At 42.1% G+C, this 15,626-nt stretch overlaps 1 protein-coding gene across 3 annotated transcripts in view; it reads left to right on the top strand.

Annotated features, from left to right (window-relative positions):
* The first annotated feature begins 528 nt into the window (after nt 1-528).
* Nucleotides 529-15,626, top strand: part of sptan1 (spectrin alpha, non-erythrocytic 1) — a 37,773-nt gene continuing 22,675 nt past the window's right edge. For all 3 annotated transcript variants that reach the window (XM_085414724.1, XM_085414725.1, XM_085414726.1), the window contains exons 1-14: nt 529-681; nt 8,043-8,282; nt 8,370-8,495; nt 9,121-9,261; nt 12,218-12,498; nt 12,610-12,754; nt 12,854-13,008; nt 13,484-13,619; nt 13,771-13,872; nt 13,967-14,104; nt 14,188-14,298; nt 14,424-14,501; nt 14,596-14,751; nt 14,893-15,097. In XM_085414724.1, coding sequence (XP_085270850.1) covers nt 8,046-8,282; nt 8,370-8,495; nt 9,121-9,261; nt 12,218-12,498; nt 12,610-12,754; nt 12,854-13,008; nt 13,484-13,619; nt 13,771-13,872; nt 13,967-14,104; nt 14,188-14,298; nt 14,424-14,501; nt 14,596-14,751; nt 14,893-15,097 — 2,011 coding nt within the window. In that variant the 5' untranslated portion in view covers nt 529-681; nt 8,043-8,045. The remainder of the gene's footprint in view (nt 682-8,042; nt 8,283-8,369; nt 8,496-9,120; nt 9,262-12,217; nt 12,499-12,609; nt 12,755-12,853; nt 13,009-13,483; nt 13,620-13,770; nt 13,873-13,966; nt 14,105-14,187; nt 14,299-14,423; nt 14,502-14,595; nt 14,752-14,892; nt 15,098-15,626) is intronic.

The raw sequence follows: 15,626 nt of genomic DNA on the forward strand, positions 1-15,626 counted from the left end.
GTCTTTATTGTTTTAACTACTATTCGACAGTCTTATAACAAATATGAACAACGAGAGTAGACATACTAAACCTGTAGGCATTAATTATTCCATCGTGATGCGTGTAGTCATTCGTGACTGCGCTACACACTGAAAGCAACGTTCTGAAAAGCGTCACAATTCAGTTACAAGAAACGTTGAAGTTTCATAAATGCATACCTTTGCCTAATAACAAAGGCATAAATGTGTTTGTTTGCCCCCCCGCCCGTTATATCAGTTGCACGGAAGTAGCTGGCAACGCAAGTAATCCGGGCGCTACAGCTTTAAGCAGCTGCGCGCGCTCCCGCGGACGGCAATCAGTTTCTGGCAGACAATCACTTTTTGGCACAACACCGGAACCGGCAGCACTCATATGGATCGTTACTCGCAGAGAAAGCCCGGCGGGTTACGTTTGTGTCAAGCCAACTAACAAAAAGAAAGCCTGGCGACCTTGGATGAGACTGGACGCTGTTATCAGCAGAGCTTCGGCTTCTCCCGTCACTCCTCGGTTGTTTCCGCGCAGCTGCTGAAAATGACGTCACATTTGGGTTAAAGAAAAAAAAAGGCCACCCCCATCTCCATCGACAGCGGTTGTACGTCCTTCGTCGTCGTTTCGCCTGGACAAGCACCAAGTTGTAAACACTTTTTGATAAACCCACTGAGGTAGGAAAGTGCTGTTATTTTGAATTGAGTATATTACAACAGATTCCATGCACCATGTTTCCAAACTGGAAACGATTTGTTGAATTAATTTCATTGCTCTCCAAATACCGTGCATTCGATAACTGAATGGCTAAGGCTAACCAGCTGCAAGCGTTTTCATTGTTCGATGTTTTCTAAGCTGGTATGTAAAAACCCTAAACGACGAGCGAAGAAGTAAACCTGTTTGGCTCTGAGGCGGTCGGCTTGTTAGCTTTAGCCGCCTACCTAATGACGTTAGCCTTCATTGATACCCGTAAATGTACGCTGCATTCAAACAAAATGATCGGTTTAAACTTGGACAAGTCGATTGATTGATGGGGGGGTTATCTATAATAAATCTTATATGTAAGTTGTAATGTTGTTATGATGCCAGTCGTGGGCGATTTAATATGCTCTCAAGAGCGAGTATAGACTCATGAGCTGCTAGCTGGCCCGTTAGTCTTAACAGGTTTTTCCCTACTTGTCCAGTGAAATTGATCTTCACTCACAGTTTTTACACTTAATGTTTTGAGAATTAATCAAGCATTGGTTTATAATATTTATGGAAGCGGCTACATTAGCTTGTCGGCCATGCTACAAGGGAGCCGCCCAGTTCAGATGAATACCTTTGAACATCGGGCCTTATCTGTCTCTCCTGCTTGTATCTCAGTGCGGACTGACTCACAGTTAATCATTTATATGTAATTTGGTGGAGACACTGCTAATCAAATAGGCTAGTGTTTAAGGAGTTTAGTAAGGATGTGAAAATGACACTGTCATTTACATACATTTTGCGCTCAGTTGAGTCACTTATATATTAACAACAGCAAGCATCTGTTCTTTTGTAGCCCGGTTATACGATGTTGATGTTTTTATTGTGAAACAGTTTTGCTGTTTCCACCAGTTTTCTTGCAACTTTCCTAAGCATTGTGCTTTGTTGTCAAAAGCAGTTGGACTCACCTACGCTTGTCTCATTAATGTGTGCACTAAGGAATGTAAATACATGGTGCCACTGTATAATCGATATCATGATATGACACTTTTATGTCATAAAAGTTTGTACCAATGTTATCTTGAACAATACCATATAATCCTGTATTCAGTACCTCTAAAGAAAAACTGTTTGTGGATCTGTGTTTCAGTGGGATCTGTATGTGTTCTAACTTTTGCCAGACCACTTTCACAACTTAAAATGTCAGTGTCGCATATTCTGCAAGCCCATGTCATAGTCTGAGCCATTTAATAGTAACAGGAGGGACGGTGGAAGTCACTGGAGAGGCAGCTGACTATAGCTCCTTACACTTACTGTCAGAGTTTGTATAGTATAATCATTTATTTAAGAAAGCATAGCTGTGTCTGCTTTCATGTACAAACAAAACATATCAGCTTATGTGAGACCAGTTAACATTAATTTATTCTGATCTAACTAATATCAGACACAAATTGTCATTGGTTGAGCTAAAGAAATAAAAATCTAAAATATGAGCACAGAATGAGGCTGTCAAATCCACCTGAGATATCGGCCAAGAGTGCTTAAAATTAAAGTTTCTGTTTGATTGTTTATTGGATCAAAAAGCAAATTGGTGGGGATATCTGGAATCCAGAAGTGTGCAAAGAACTCTTTTACTGTCATCAGTATAAAATTTCTATGAGGACAGTCTGATTTGAAACAGTAACTTGGTGAAAAAGCTGGACCCAAGATACTAACATCAGCAACATCATTGCTGCACCAGACCCTGTGGTTCTGTCAATGGAAGACTGAGTATTTCTAACCAGCAAAAGCCAAGCAGCCTGCATTGCTCACAAATTGCTATTCTTCAGTAGAACTACACTGTGACTATGACCTAAATAGAAACTAGGCCCCCTGTCTCCAGGCCTATCAGGTCTGCCTGCAGAGGCACCATAGCCAGTCTACTAATTTTCTTTCTGCTGCATGAACTTTCCGCTCATCCTAACACCCAGTTATTCGATCTCAAATGTATAGTGATGTACTTTAAGCATTATCTGATGAACTTCCTGAAAGCGCCCTCTTTTTGCCACTCCTCCCCTTTGATGGCTTTTTAATGACTGCTGGATCGATGGCATGTACTGTAGCCACCCTATACAGATCTGCAACATGTCGACAATTGATAAACCCAAACTCAAGGTAATGATTGTGTCTGTGTAAGCACTGTGTGGCTCCGTGTGTTGTTAGTGTGTTGCACTTTGTGTTTTGGTTTCTTTAAGAAAGAAGATTCGAGAAAAGCGTAGGGCAGCTGGGATGTTATTTTGCTGAGTAAAGGGATGGGAGGAGGTACAGAGCAGAGGGAGAGAGTGAGAGAGAGACGCATGGGCAGGGCTACATCTTGGCTTATTCTCTTGTACAGCATAGTCATTGCAGGTGCAATGCGTCTGTCTGTGGAGTAGATGAGACAATTCTTTTTTTATCGTCAGTATCAGACTTTTAAGGGGTACAGTAAAGTCTATAGATGCTGCTGCAGGCTACGACTTTGCCACAGATGTAGCCTCTGCTCTTTCAAGATACAAGAGAACCTGAGGAACCAGACTTGACATATCTGGTGTGTGTATTGCTTTGGTTTTGCAGTTTTCTGATCTGGTCTGGATTTCAACTGAGCCTGTTCTCATGGAGACATTATGGGATAATAGGTTTCTTTATTGCATGTCTTGTGTTGCTGTGAAATTCTTTGCATGCACATGAAGTCTGATATTAACATTTAAAAATTTTCTCTGTTAACCTAACAAATGCCCTTCAAAGTCTGGCTGTTCAGTCTTTGAGAAAACTCTTAGATTTGTTGGCTTACTCCTCTCTCGTGCCTGTCAGATAACTTTTTTTTTTTTCAGGGCTAATGCTTTGATTAGTGCTGGTTTGCACATTTTTTTATCTTCAGTTCTATTTAATGTATTATATAAAGTTAACCATATAATTTCGATGTCAGACATAGATTTAATATTTACTAAAGGGGCTAATCCATGGATAATATGTCTTTTCCTGGAGTCTACTGAAGTAGCTACAAGCAATTTACAGTATTCAAAATAATATTGCTTCCCTTCAGTCTATCCTTAAACAGCTTACCTCGTCTCCCCTGAGGGCCACACTATGTTTAAGATGTGTCTCCCAATTGGCTGTGCGTCTTCGTCAGTATTAGACTATCATTTGAGTGTGTTCGAGATAAGCATATTCGATTTTCTCAGTGATGTCACAGAGATCGAAGAGTAGAGAAACAGTCTGAGCATAATGAGGTGAGGATTTTTACTTGTAAAGGCTTGGGTGTATATGACACTGACAAAACTGTAACACTGTATATGACAGAAAATATTGAAAATCCAAATACTGTAACATTTGTTAGTGATTAAGAGAAGGCCACAAACGTGCTGGATTGCAGGATAACTCCCTTTATACCATCACCTTCATCCTCCACTATTCCTCAGTAGGGAAAAAGGCCTGCCTCGGCTCATGAGACGTGACCCCTATTCAAAACACATGTTTCACCGAAGTGATTGGGTGTTGCTGAGTGAATGACTTCATCCGCTGCTCTGTGGACGTCTCTGATATAAACCCAGTGTTTAGGAAAGCTCAGCGCACTCTTAATCTGAGACATGTACTTGATAGAGTTGATCCTGTGTGGTTTGTCCTTGGCTTGATATTCACCTCCTGTGATCCTGTCTACTACTGCTACTGCAGAGAATCTAAGTTGGCATTAAGCACTTTGTTTAATAAGGCTTAATAGCTGTGTTTTTGTTAGCATAACCATGGCGTTACATGGCGTAGTAATGGGTTTTCATACAATGGCATGTTGTTTCTGAAATATGACCATATTATACAACTCTCCAAGTTGTTTGCCGTGTTACACATGTTAGAGCTGTGTTTATGACATGGAATACCTTCTTACATTTTTATATCTTAATGGTTTTACTTTAATGGCTTTGATTCTACAGAAAGGGAAGCATAGACAGTGTTAGAGACCATACAATAAAAAATTCATGCAGGTACTTACAAGCACTTTTCTATCCTTACTGAGCACTCAAAGGGTGTTTTAGTCTACAAGCCACATTCATATGCAAAAATTGGTACAGCACTTAAATGCTTTTTACCTACATACACCAGTGGATACAGTGGGTTCATGTTGAGGTTTAGCATCTCTCCCAGTGACACATTGACATGTGATTTAGAGGTGCCGGGGATTGAACCACTCACCTTCTGATAAGTTGGCATCACAGTTTGCTTCCTGAGCTGCCTGATTATACTAGCTATTTCAGGGTCGATATCCATTGTCCTCCATCCACCCACACACTTTAGTGTTTCATCACCTGACAAAGCAAGTTTTCTCTCAACACTTAGAAGCAGCTGGAATCTAAAAATCTGTCAGTGAACCCAACATTACATTTTTTTAGAACGTTTTCAGACAAATATATTCATAGTTGAGGCAACTGTTGTTGTAATTTGGCACTATATAAATAAAATTGAAATGAACAATCGCTAAATTGAGATAATTTGGGTGTTTCTGCGTTAAAGTGAACCTGAAACTTTAAATGTATAGAGGCTAATTTACACCATGGAGCCCTGCTTTCAAAAGCTGACATAGATTTAACCTGTCTATGAAGCTGGATCTAAGAAATAAGTGCCTAAAGTTAGTTTTTAAAACATGTTTAGCACCATCTTGTGCCAGTACAGAACTTTACATCACTAGCAAAACAACTAAGAACCACTGACTGCTTAAGAGATGGAGAGTGAATGTTAGTATATCCTGGGTTTCTTAACATAAAACTCATTGTTGCACCCAGGGATGGTACAAAAGGGGCCTCCTTATACAAAGTTTTGGTTTTAGTGTCCTTATTTTCCCAGAGTTATTGGTTTTTTAAAATTTAACTTTACACACTTATTTCTTAAAGCCAGCTTCACGGTGTTAAATCTATGTCAGTTGTTGAGAGCATGGCTCCATGGTATAAATTAGCTTTTATAGATGAAGTGTTTCATGTCCACTTTAAAGTAGATACTTGGACTTTGGAATGCTGCTGACTTCCACAGTATTATGCAACTGGTTGTTCAAAGTTTTGTCATTCCTGCCCAGTATAACATTTTTAATGTGTCTTGAAGATAGAAGCAAGTGTCACATGACTACAACCATCTGTGGGATATAGCTGGCATGCTAACACGGTTGTGGCCACCCCCTTTGCCTGACTGTCAGCAGTGAGGCTAAAAGAGAGAAAGCTGTTATCTAGTGATAGAGAAGGGGAGGGAGTGCTATCAGCAGATGCAGTCTTGTGTTTATGGCGTCACAGGCCTGTTATTGACCTGCTTTCACACTAATGTTCTTCACACTCGCTCACACTCACATGTTAAATTCCAGTCAGACTTTTACTGAAACGTCGAAGTATTTATACCCGGTATCTGACAGTAATGACTATAATGTATCCAGTCCCCTTAAGACTAGTCATCTTTATATTACATTAGAGGGATATAATGATTGTACAAATTTGCTGGGCCATTGCATTTATGAGGTCAGACCAGCAAAATTTGCAGTATGAAAATAATGATTTAGGGATTAATTTCAGCTTTAAAGGAATTAGAACATAAAGTGATGTCTAAGATTTTATCAGGTTAAAGCAGTAGCAGTAGAGACTGCGCTTATATTGTGAAGCACAGTGCTGTCTGACTATAGCGTATTTACCTTTTTTCAAGAAAGGAGTAAACAGTGTGCTTTAGTTGAAGCTTGCAAACCCAGAGAAGAATAAGACAAGTGAGATGAATAATTCTGTTGCTGTTACCTTTGTCAGCAGCTTGAGAATGTCATGTTGGTTCTTAGGTGATGGAGACAGAGATTCACAGTCATATAGCAGCCAGCATGACTGTGCAGAATGAGGCTGAGTCCAGTTAAATCCTTGGAATGATTTAGGCCCTCTGATATGGGGTGAGTTAGGAGAGGGGGAGGGGTGCAAGCTGGAGATCACTTTGTGTCAGGCGGTGGGTTGATGGTCGTAATCGGCTTACAGTACACTGTTGGACTAGATTTTTGTGAGTTTTTGCATGTGTTGAGCCCCTGGGATGCTTGCTTGTCTGGAGAAATATTAGCGTCTATGGGGACCAAACCATCTCTGGTTCTTGATAAAAAGCTGAACACAGCTAGACTGCTGACTTCACTAATACCCCCACGTCATTCAGAGAGGGAATTAGTGGAATCCAGGAAATTGTCTCACATTTATCCATCGGTTTTTGTGTTGCTGTCTGCAGCATCAACAAAAACACGCAGATCTAACAGCATGCATAGCCCCGCCCTCACTCAGTCTGGTCTCAGCTGTTGTGCTTGGAGGTTGATTCAAACAGATCAATACCTCCATCCCTGTTTCTGTTTTGCTTCTTATTAGAGAGGCTAAAAGCTCACGTTTCAGTTTGATAAAATCATAAAACTACTAATACTCACATTGGAGTGGCTGCGGTTCAGAAGACAGAACAGGTTTGATACAAGATAAAACCCCAAGTCTGATGCATCCATCCAAGTATGATTGTGTGTTGCTGTTAGTTAGAAAGCACTTGCATAGAAAAAGCATAGAAAAAAAGTGCTTGTGTGAGTGCTCACTTAGAGTATTAAAGAACCAAATAAGAACCCGTCCATTTACCATTTATACTTTTTAGTTTCTTGTTACTGCTTTGATTAAGAATTTATGAGTACGTTTAATCAGATATGTTGTTTAAAGCTAAGCTGCTGGAAATGATAGATTAGTATCCTGTTTTGTTGGATGTAACGTTCCTACTTGGTTGTTGGCCACAGTTCAAGGATACTTTAACCATGGGGCCTAGGGCACAGTGGGAATGAGCTGACTGCTGCACTCTCTTTGTGTAGTGAAGCCTAGTTACTGTTCGCATGCATGTGGAATTTCCGCCCCCACCCCCATTTGTCATTTTTAGTATTTCAGCTGCCGGCCCTTTGGTTGCTTAGCTAGAGACAGGATAGGGTGGGTGGGAGTTAAAGCATGCAGCCTTGCTCTTTGTATCCATGTTTGAGTCCAAAGAAAAGCAGTAAAGTGGGATGTGAGAAAAATAACAATGTTTAAATGTAAACAGGAAAATGCAAAGACTGGGGTCTTTTAAAGAAATATCTAACCCTACTCAGACACAGCAAGACAAGCTGAAGATTGATTTTAACCTTCTTTTCTTTAAAGTTCATGTTTTCCATAATGTGATTATGTGGATAGGATGTGTAGGCGACATATTTTTTTCATCCAAATAAATTTCCATTTTGAGATATGTTTCATTCGCTTTTCCATACACAGCTGATTTGTCTCTGCTGTTATTTAAATGTGCATGCAAAATAATCGCACGTATGTCATTGATGGTGCTTTTCCAGAAAATGGACACCGCAGGAGCCAAAGTGCTGGAGACAGCTGAAGATATCCAGGAACGTCGGCAGCAGGTCCTGGACCGCTACCGGCGTTTCAAGGAGCTGTCGATGGTGCGCCGGCAGAAGCTGGAGGACTCGTATCGCTTTCAGTTCTTCCGCCGTGATGCCGATGAATTGGAGAAGTGGATCCAGGAGAAGCTGCAGATTGCCTCTGATGAGAACTACAAGGACCCTTCCAACCTGCAGGTCTGTCAGTTATTTAATGTATATGTATTTAAGTCCTGTTAGACCGTAAGAAGAGCACCTTCTATCATATATGTTTTTCATACACAGGGCAAGCTGCAGAAACATCAAGCTTTTGAAGCTGAAGTTCAGGCCAACGCTGAAGCAATCATCAAACTGGACAAGACTGGAAATCTAATGATCACTGAGGGCCACTTTGCATCTGACACTATTCGAGTAAGTTACCAAAATGCACACTAATATGCAGTGTGTTGACATTTAGGTATGCCTGTGGTGGGCTTTGGGGTTATATGTATGTTCACGATGGATGTAGCCACTGTGACACCAAACATTGCTTTCCTGACTATTTATTAGTTGTTGTTATTATTAGAAAGCTACATCCCTAAATATACAGGAGCAACATACAGAGACAGATACCTGATAATTAGTGCAACATAAGAGAAAAATAAAATATTAGAATTTCACTCACATAAAATGTAGGTCTTCTTGATGACTATTAACCCCTTCCATCCGATTCAGTCCTACACGCCTTACCGGACACAACAGAGGCCAATAGTTACAAGTGTCAATATGGCCGAGTATATAAAAGTAGGTGCTGACCTGTGGTGTGACTCTTGAGTGCTGTGAATTCTTAAAGATTCAGTCAGCTTTCCCCTATTTTTGACTCAACGGTTTCAAAATGTACTTTTTATCGCATGCTCTGTGTTTCATTTGAATCGGCTCTTCCACGATCTTCAGTGGAAAAGACTTCTCTTTGGTTTTCCAACATATATCCAAGATAATTTTCTAATTTCTTGTCACTAACTTTATTAACACTTCCCACCTTTGTCACGTGCTCTAGACTCGTCTGGAGGAGCTGCATCACCTGTGGGACCTCCTGCTGGAGAAAACCAAGGAAAAGGGCATGCGTCTGTTGCAGGCCCAGAAACTGGTCCAGTATCTGCGTGAGTGTGAAGATGCCCTGGACTGGATTAGTGACAAGGTTAGATTCATATCTCTGTGTTTGTTTTAAACATAGAAAGAAAGACTTGAGCATGAGTATATGAACTTGATTTCTCTCCATTTCACAGAATGAGGATGAAGGCAGATGTAGTTACAATTACAGTTACCATAGTTTACCAGTTCAGTTTAGCCGTCGTCATTGCAAGAAAATTAGACATGACCTGTAAAGTGGACATGAAACAATACATGTATAAAGGCTGGATTTAAGAAACATGTGTTTTTAGAACAAGTTTAGTGGCGTCTTGTGCCAGTACAGAACATTGGTGGGTTGGTTGGTTGCAGCTAATAGACCTACATTAGTTTATGTTTGCTAAGTAGTGACGGAACTGATAACTCGGTTGAAAACAAGGAGACAAAAAATAAAAATCAGTCCAAGTTGGTCACTTGGTCAGATTTTGGCTGCAGAAATCTATTTTATGTTAAGACATCAGGGAGGAGCTACCCTCCTCCCTATAAAAGGGTGTGATGCAGCGCCACTTGTCATTCAAGATAAGCGCACTTCTTCCTCGCTTTGTGCAACGAGTGTGATCTGGTGAGACACCAAGTTCTCCTTCAAACATTTAATTTGGTGTCTCACTATGGGGATTTGCATAGTCCCGTATTGCCAGCTAAGCTTATCTGAATGACTGAGTGCCATCTTAAAAGATCTCATGTGGACCCACACTTAAGACAGTGTGGGCTAGGGATGGTGCAGTGATATCTAACCTGTAGAACCTTGCAAAGATCAAAGGTGAAGCCCAGCTTGTTGTTGCAAATATTTTCTCTACAGAGACACCCCTAAAGATGACCCAAGAGGTTGCCATCCCTCTAGTAGAACGTACATAAATCCTCCAAATGACATCCCGGCACTAAGGTTAAATCCTACGTAGACACAAGAAGTTTAGAGAGAAAGTAGAGCTGTCGTGCCCCTTTCATAAAATGGCAGGCTAGTGGTAATGCCTCACCGGGCTATCTGTAAAGCTCCTTTGGCAGGCTGAAATGTCTGCCAGAGATACTTTAAATGTGGAAAAGGCCTTTCCTTTATCTAACAGCCCCTGCAGAAAAGTGGTGATTGCTGTTACAGAGCATCAAAAAACAAACTTATTCTATTACAGTGACATTGTGGAGGGGGCCCTAGCACTATGAATAGTGACTATGACCCTCTAAGGTAGTCCTTCCGTACTCAGATTAGCCCACAGGGCAAGGCAACCTGGGCGGGGTTATACGATTCCCCCCCCTGGCCTGGGAAACTAGGTCTCGTTGGAGGGGAAAGACCTTCCTGGCTGTGACAGCTGCCAGTGACACCCACTGAGTGAAAAATGTAGGATTTCTCCAGTGGCAGAGTGCTGCATTGCAGTGCGCTGTCACTCTGATATGGTAGTAGGCATGGCACTTTGGGCATAGTTTCAGGGATGCAACCCATCACTGAAATCCCCTCACATGCAGTCTGCCTAGTGGGATGACTGCCAGTGAAGATGCCATTAATTCCAGCATCTGCCGGCATAGCCTAAATAGGAGACATCTCCACACCATGAAAGAGATGGGCTGAGCTGGCTGCAGGACACTCTTTTTGTAGATTGTAGTGAAACCCAGAGCCATCAGGTGATCCACTGCCACCCTGGCATGCTTTCTTCCCATCATTTCTGACTCTGATAGCAGCAGCTAATCGTCTATGCATGTTGCTAGGTGCACTTCACAAATACCCAAGGGCTCAGTGAGACAAATGGCAGGACTAAGTACTCGTGCGTTTTGCCCTGAATCACCAATTGCAGGAATTTAATGTGAAGTGGGTAAATGAGATGTGAAAATATGGGTCCTTCAGGTCTATTAATGTAAACCAGTCACCTGGGCGCACTACATGTAGAGCAGAGTGGCATTTGTCAGCATCCTGAACTTGTAAGACCTGAAATGCTGATTCAGTGCCCTTTAGTCCAGTATCAGACGCAGTCCCCCTCCCTTCTTGGGAACGAGAAAATACTTTGAGTAAAATCTGCATTGGCTCTGCTCCTGAGGTATTTCTCATATTTATAGCAAGGTAGATATTTCTTCTTGCAGTATTCTGGCTGATTCATGATTTTGCATGAGAGGAAATAACTCTGTGAAATCTGTAAGGGTTGGTTGCAAATTGCAAGCGGTATCTTCGCTTGAATGCCCTCACAGCCCACTCTCCTCATCTCTCTACTCTTGCTGAGAGAAGGCCCAAAGCCAGGCAGCCCACAGTGGAAATTACTTTGGCTCCCTCTTGTGATGGGAGAAGGTTTTGCAACCAAATCCCAACTGCCCATGCGGGTGGTCTGAATTTGACCAGCATTCATGAGGCCAGCATTTGACCAGGATTCACTGAGGAAATGCACCCCAGTGGTGTTTGGGGGTGTGAGGGGATTATGCCAAGGGCATGGGATTATTTTCCCAATTTACATTTAGGCTTCACTTTTCCACACCTGTAATATGAAGTAATCCAGTCAGTGAGATGATGTGAGGGAAAAGAAAGACGTCCACAAAGCGTGGACATAGACTTGTATGTTAGGATTCCTGATTGTCCTTTGGTAAGAAAATTAGTTGTGTTTGTGGTGTACTAAACTGTTTGAGTGGGTTTTGGAAAGCTTGGAAAAACATTTTATTTTGTAAAATAGTGGCGATCGCATCTTTTGGCCAAGCTGTTTGTGCCGCTCGGTACATCGGGCCAGAGAGGACGAAAAGAAGCTCTAATTTGTCGACCTGGTCAGTCACCTGTCACCCGACTCAAACAGGCAATCCTCCAAAGAGTCCTCATTTATACACTGCTTTACAAACCTGAAGATTACAGAGGTCGTGTCCGCTTGGAGACTTGAGGCCTATATTTGTTGCAATTATTTTGAATTCTAACGAAAGCCAGACTCATTGTATCAGATAGTAAAGCACCAAGGCATACTTTCTCTCTTTTTTTTAACTTTCTCTTTCTCCACTTTTACCTAAAGGAGGCCATTGCCACATCAGAAGAGCTGGGCCAGGACCTGGAGCACGTACAGCTCCTGCAAAAGAAGTTTGAGGAGTTCCAGACGGATCTGGCTGCCCATGAGGAACGCGTGAATGAGGTGAACCAGCTTGCAGCTAAGCTGATCCAGGAATCCCATCCAGAGGCAGAGCTCATTGTGCGCAAGCAGGACGAGGTCAACGCGGCCTGGCAGCGCCTGAAGGGCCTGGCCCAACAGAGGCAGGGCAAGCTGTTTGGAGCTGCTGAGGTGCAGCGCTTCAACAGGTAAGCAGCGTCATAACCATAACACATGAAAAACTCTTACACTGTGTGTATGTTCATTTTTTTCTTTGTCATGCTGCCGTTAGTAACAGACTGTGTGTTTACCTCGAATAGGGATGTGGATGAAACCATCAGCTGGATCAAGGAGAAGGAGCAGCTGATGGGGTCCGATGACTTTGGGCGTGACCTGGCCAGTGTTCAGGCTCTGCTGCGCAAACATGAGGGCCTGGAGAGAGACCTGGCAGCTTTGGAAGATAAGGTAGGGCAAATGCCGATCTCCGCTATGTTAGCAAATATAGTAAAAGGGAAGTTAAAAACTTGATATCCTGACTTGCTGTGTTCTCCTTCCTTAAATCAGGTCAAAACTCTGGGCGGTGACGCTGAGCACCTGCAGCAGACACATCCCCAGAACGCTTCGCAGATCCATTTGAAAAAGGACGAACTTATCACCAACTGGGAACAGATTCGCACTCTGTCTACTGAGCGCCGTGCCCGTCTGAACGACTCCTACCAGTAAAATACCAATAAATGCAGTAAAACAAGCAAATCATTCATCAACCTTTCACAGAAGCCAGGAGATAAAGTTATATGCAAAGGCCATGTGTTGGAGCATATCACTCTGTTTTAAACAACAAGCTGTTCACAATATATAATTACTTTACCTGACATGTTTTTAGAATTAACGCTGATGAACAACAACAACAAACTAATGTACCCAGGTCTATATATGGGATATAATGATGATGATAACAGTGAAATACTACATACACAACAAAAGTATAACTTATATCGGGGAATGAAAACACACATGCACATAAACCTTTCTAGGATTTATAACTGATTTAGACTTCTGTGTGAATCTTTGGGGACTTTGTGGGGTCTTATGTACAGAGTAATTTTCAGTTCATATTTGCCAAGAGCTCAGGCCTGTCCAACTTGTCCAACCAAGTTTGCTCATTCTGTCTTTTTTTTTGATGATTTGTTTTAGGCTGCAGCGTTTCACTGCTGACTTTAGGGATCTGACTAGCTGGGTAACTGAGATGAAGGCTCTGATCAATGCTGATGAACTGGCCAATGATGTGGCTGGAGCTGAGGCCCTGTTAGACCGCCATCAGGAGCACAAGGTAAAATCTTCTAAACTATAGAGACCTCCAGCCTAAAGTGTCTTTGCACTTAGTGTAAAGGCTCAAGAAAGTGTCAAATCCTTTTGTCTCATAATTCACACCCTGTGTTAGTCAACCTGTTTCCATGTTTTTCTTATTTATATTTTTTTAGGGAGAGATTGACGCTCACGAGGACAGTTTTAGAACTACAGATGAAGCTGGCCAGGCCTTGCTCAGTGCAGGACACTATGCCTCTGATGAGGTGAAGGAAAAGGTAGGATTATGACACCGTGTAGGTAGAATTTTCTCCACTCTTCATCTGTGTCATACTAGCATTTAAAATGCTCTTCTTGGTGTATTTTGTGTAGCTTGGTGTCCTTGCTGCAGAAAAGGAGTCTCTGCTGGAGTTGTGGGAGGTTCGCAGGCAGCAGTATGAGCAGTGCATGGACCTGCAGCTCTTTTACAGGGATACTGAGCAAGTTGACAACTGGATGAGCAAGCAAGAGGTGAGTTACCACACCAGAAGAGCTTGGTGTTTATTAGCAAAAAGATGTGCTGTGGCAGTTTTTCATGTATTCTCCTTGCGTAGGCTTTCCTCCTGAATGAAGACCTTGGTGACTCCCTGGACAGCGTAGAGGCACTGCTTAAAAAACACGAAGATTTTGAGAAGTCGCTGAGTGCTCAAGAAGAGAAGATCACTGTAAGTTTATTAAATTTGCCCAGTTACATGATGATTATTGCATCTTCTATTCTTGAATTATTGCCACTGTGTGAGAATTGTAAATTGAAATTAACCTTTAATCTGTTTGTGCTGCACATCTCCAGGCTTTGGATGAATTTGCTACCAAACTGATTCAGAACAACCACTATGCCAAAGAGGATGTGGCTACACGCAGAGATGCTGTAAGCACTGCTGTCTGCTTTCCACATCAGACATAAAATCAAATACAATAGGCTTTCTTTGAAAATGTGTTTTCTCTCCTTGTTGCATTTATAGCTACTCAGCCGCCGCAATGCCCTGCATGACCGTGCTCAGTCTCGTCGTGCTGCCTTGGAGGACTCCTTCCACCTCCAGCAGTTCTTCAGGGACTCTGATGAGCTTAAGAGCTGGATCAATGAAAAGATGAAGACTGCTACTGATGAGGCTTACAAGGTAATTTGTGAAAGAAATTGATATTGTCTTCTCCCGATATTTGTGTCTCCCATTTTTTTTTCATTTGTGCATTGTGATGTTTTCTTTTTTGTCTGTTTTCTCCATTGCTGAAATTCTGTGTCTCTGCTCTCCTGTCAACAGGACCCCTCCAACCTGCAGGGCAAGGTGCAGAAACACCAGGCCTTTGAAGCGGAGCTGTCTGCTAACCAAAGCCGAATCGATGCCCTGCAGAAGTCAGGCCAGGAGCTGCTGGATGGAAAGCATTATGCCTCAACTGAGGTTTCTGGTCACATGGAAGAAGTCAGCTCTCAGTGGAAAAAACTGCTGGAGGCCACTGAGCTCAAAGGTATAGTTTGGAGGAAAAGTGAACATAAAGATTTGATTTGAGCTGTGCACAGTGACAAAGTGCATGAAGAGTGGCAGGGCTTTTGTGTATGTTTGTGCACACACACAAAAGAACAAATAAACTGCTGGATACCCACTGAGAAAACAGTGCAACAGTTAGAATTTTATTTATTTTTCTCTAAACCACACAGGGACAAAAGTCATTCAGTTATTCTACCATGGGGAAAGAACAACTCAAAGCAATTACTGTTACATTTCTGCTCATGATGAGTTAATGTCAACATCTGACCACAACTTTAGCTGAGGAATGGGTTATTTGAAGAGTTTCAGTCAGGTTTCAGAGCTCCTCACAGCACAGAAACAGCTTTAGTGAAGGTTACAAATGATCTTCTTATGGCCTCTGACAGTGGACTCATCTCTGTGCTTGTCCTGCTAGACCTCAGTGCAGCGTTCGATACTGTTGACCATAATATTTTATTCCAGTGTTCAGGGCATGCTGTAGGTATTACAGGTGTTTTGAATCATATCTA

Source organism: Rhamphochromis longiceps, linkage group LG7 (genome assembly GCF_057381845.1).
Source record: "Rhamphochromis longiceps isolate RC_006_pf linkage group LG7, R_longiceps_female_GT1.1, whole genome shotgun sequence".
Lineage (NCBI taxonomy): Eukaryota > Metazoa > Chordata > Actinopteri > Cichliformes > Cichlidae > Rhamphochromis > Rhamphochromis longiceps.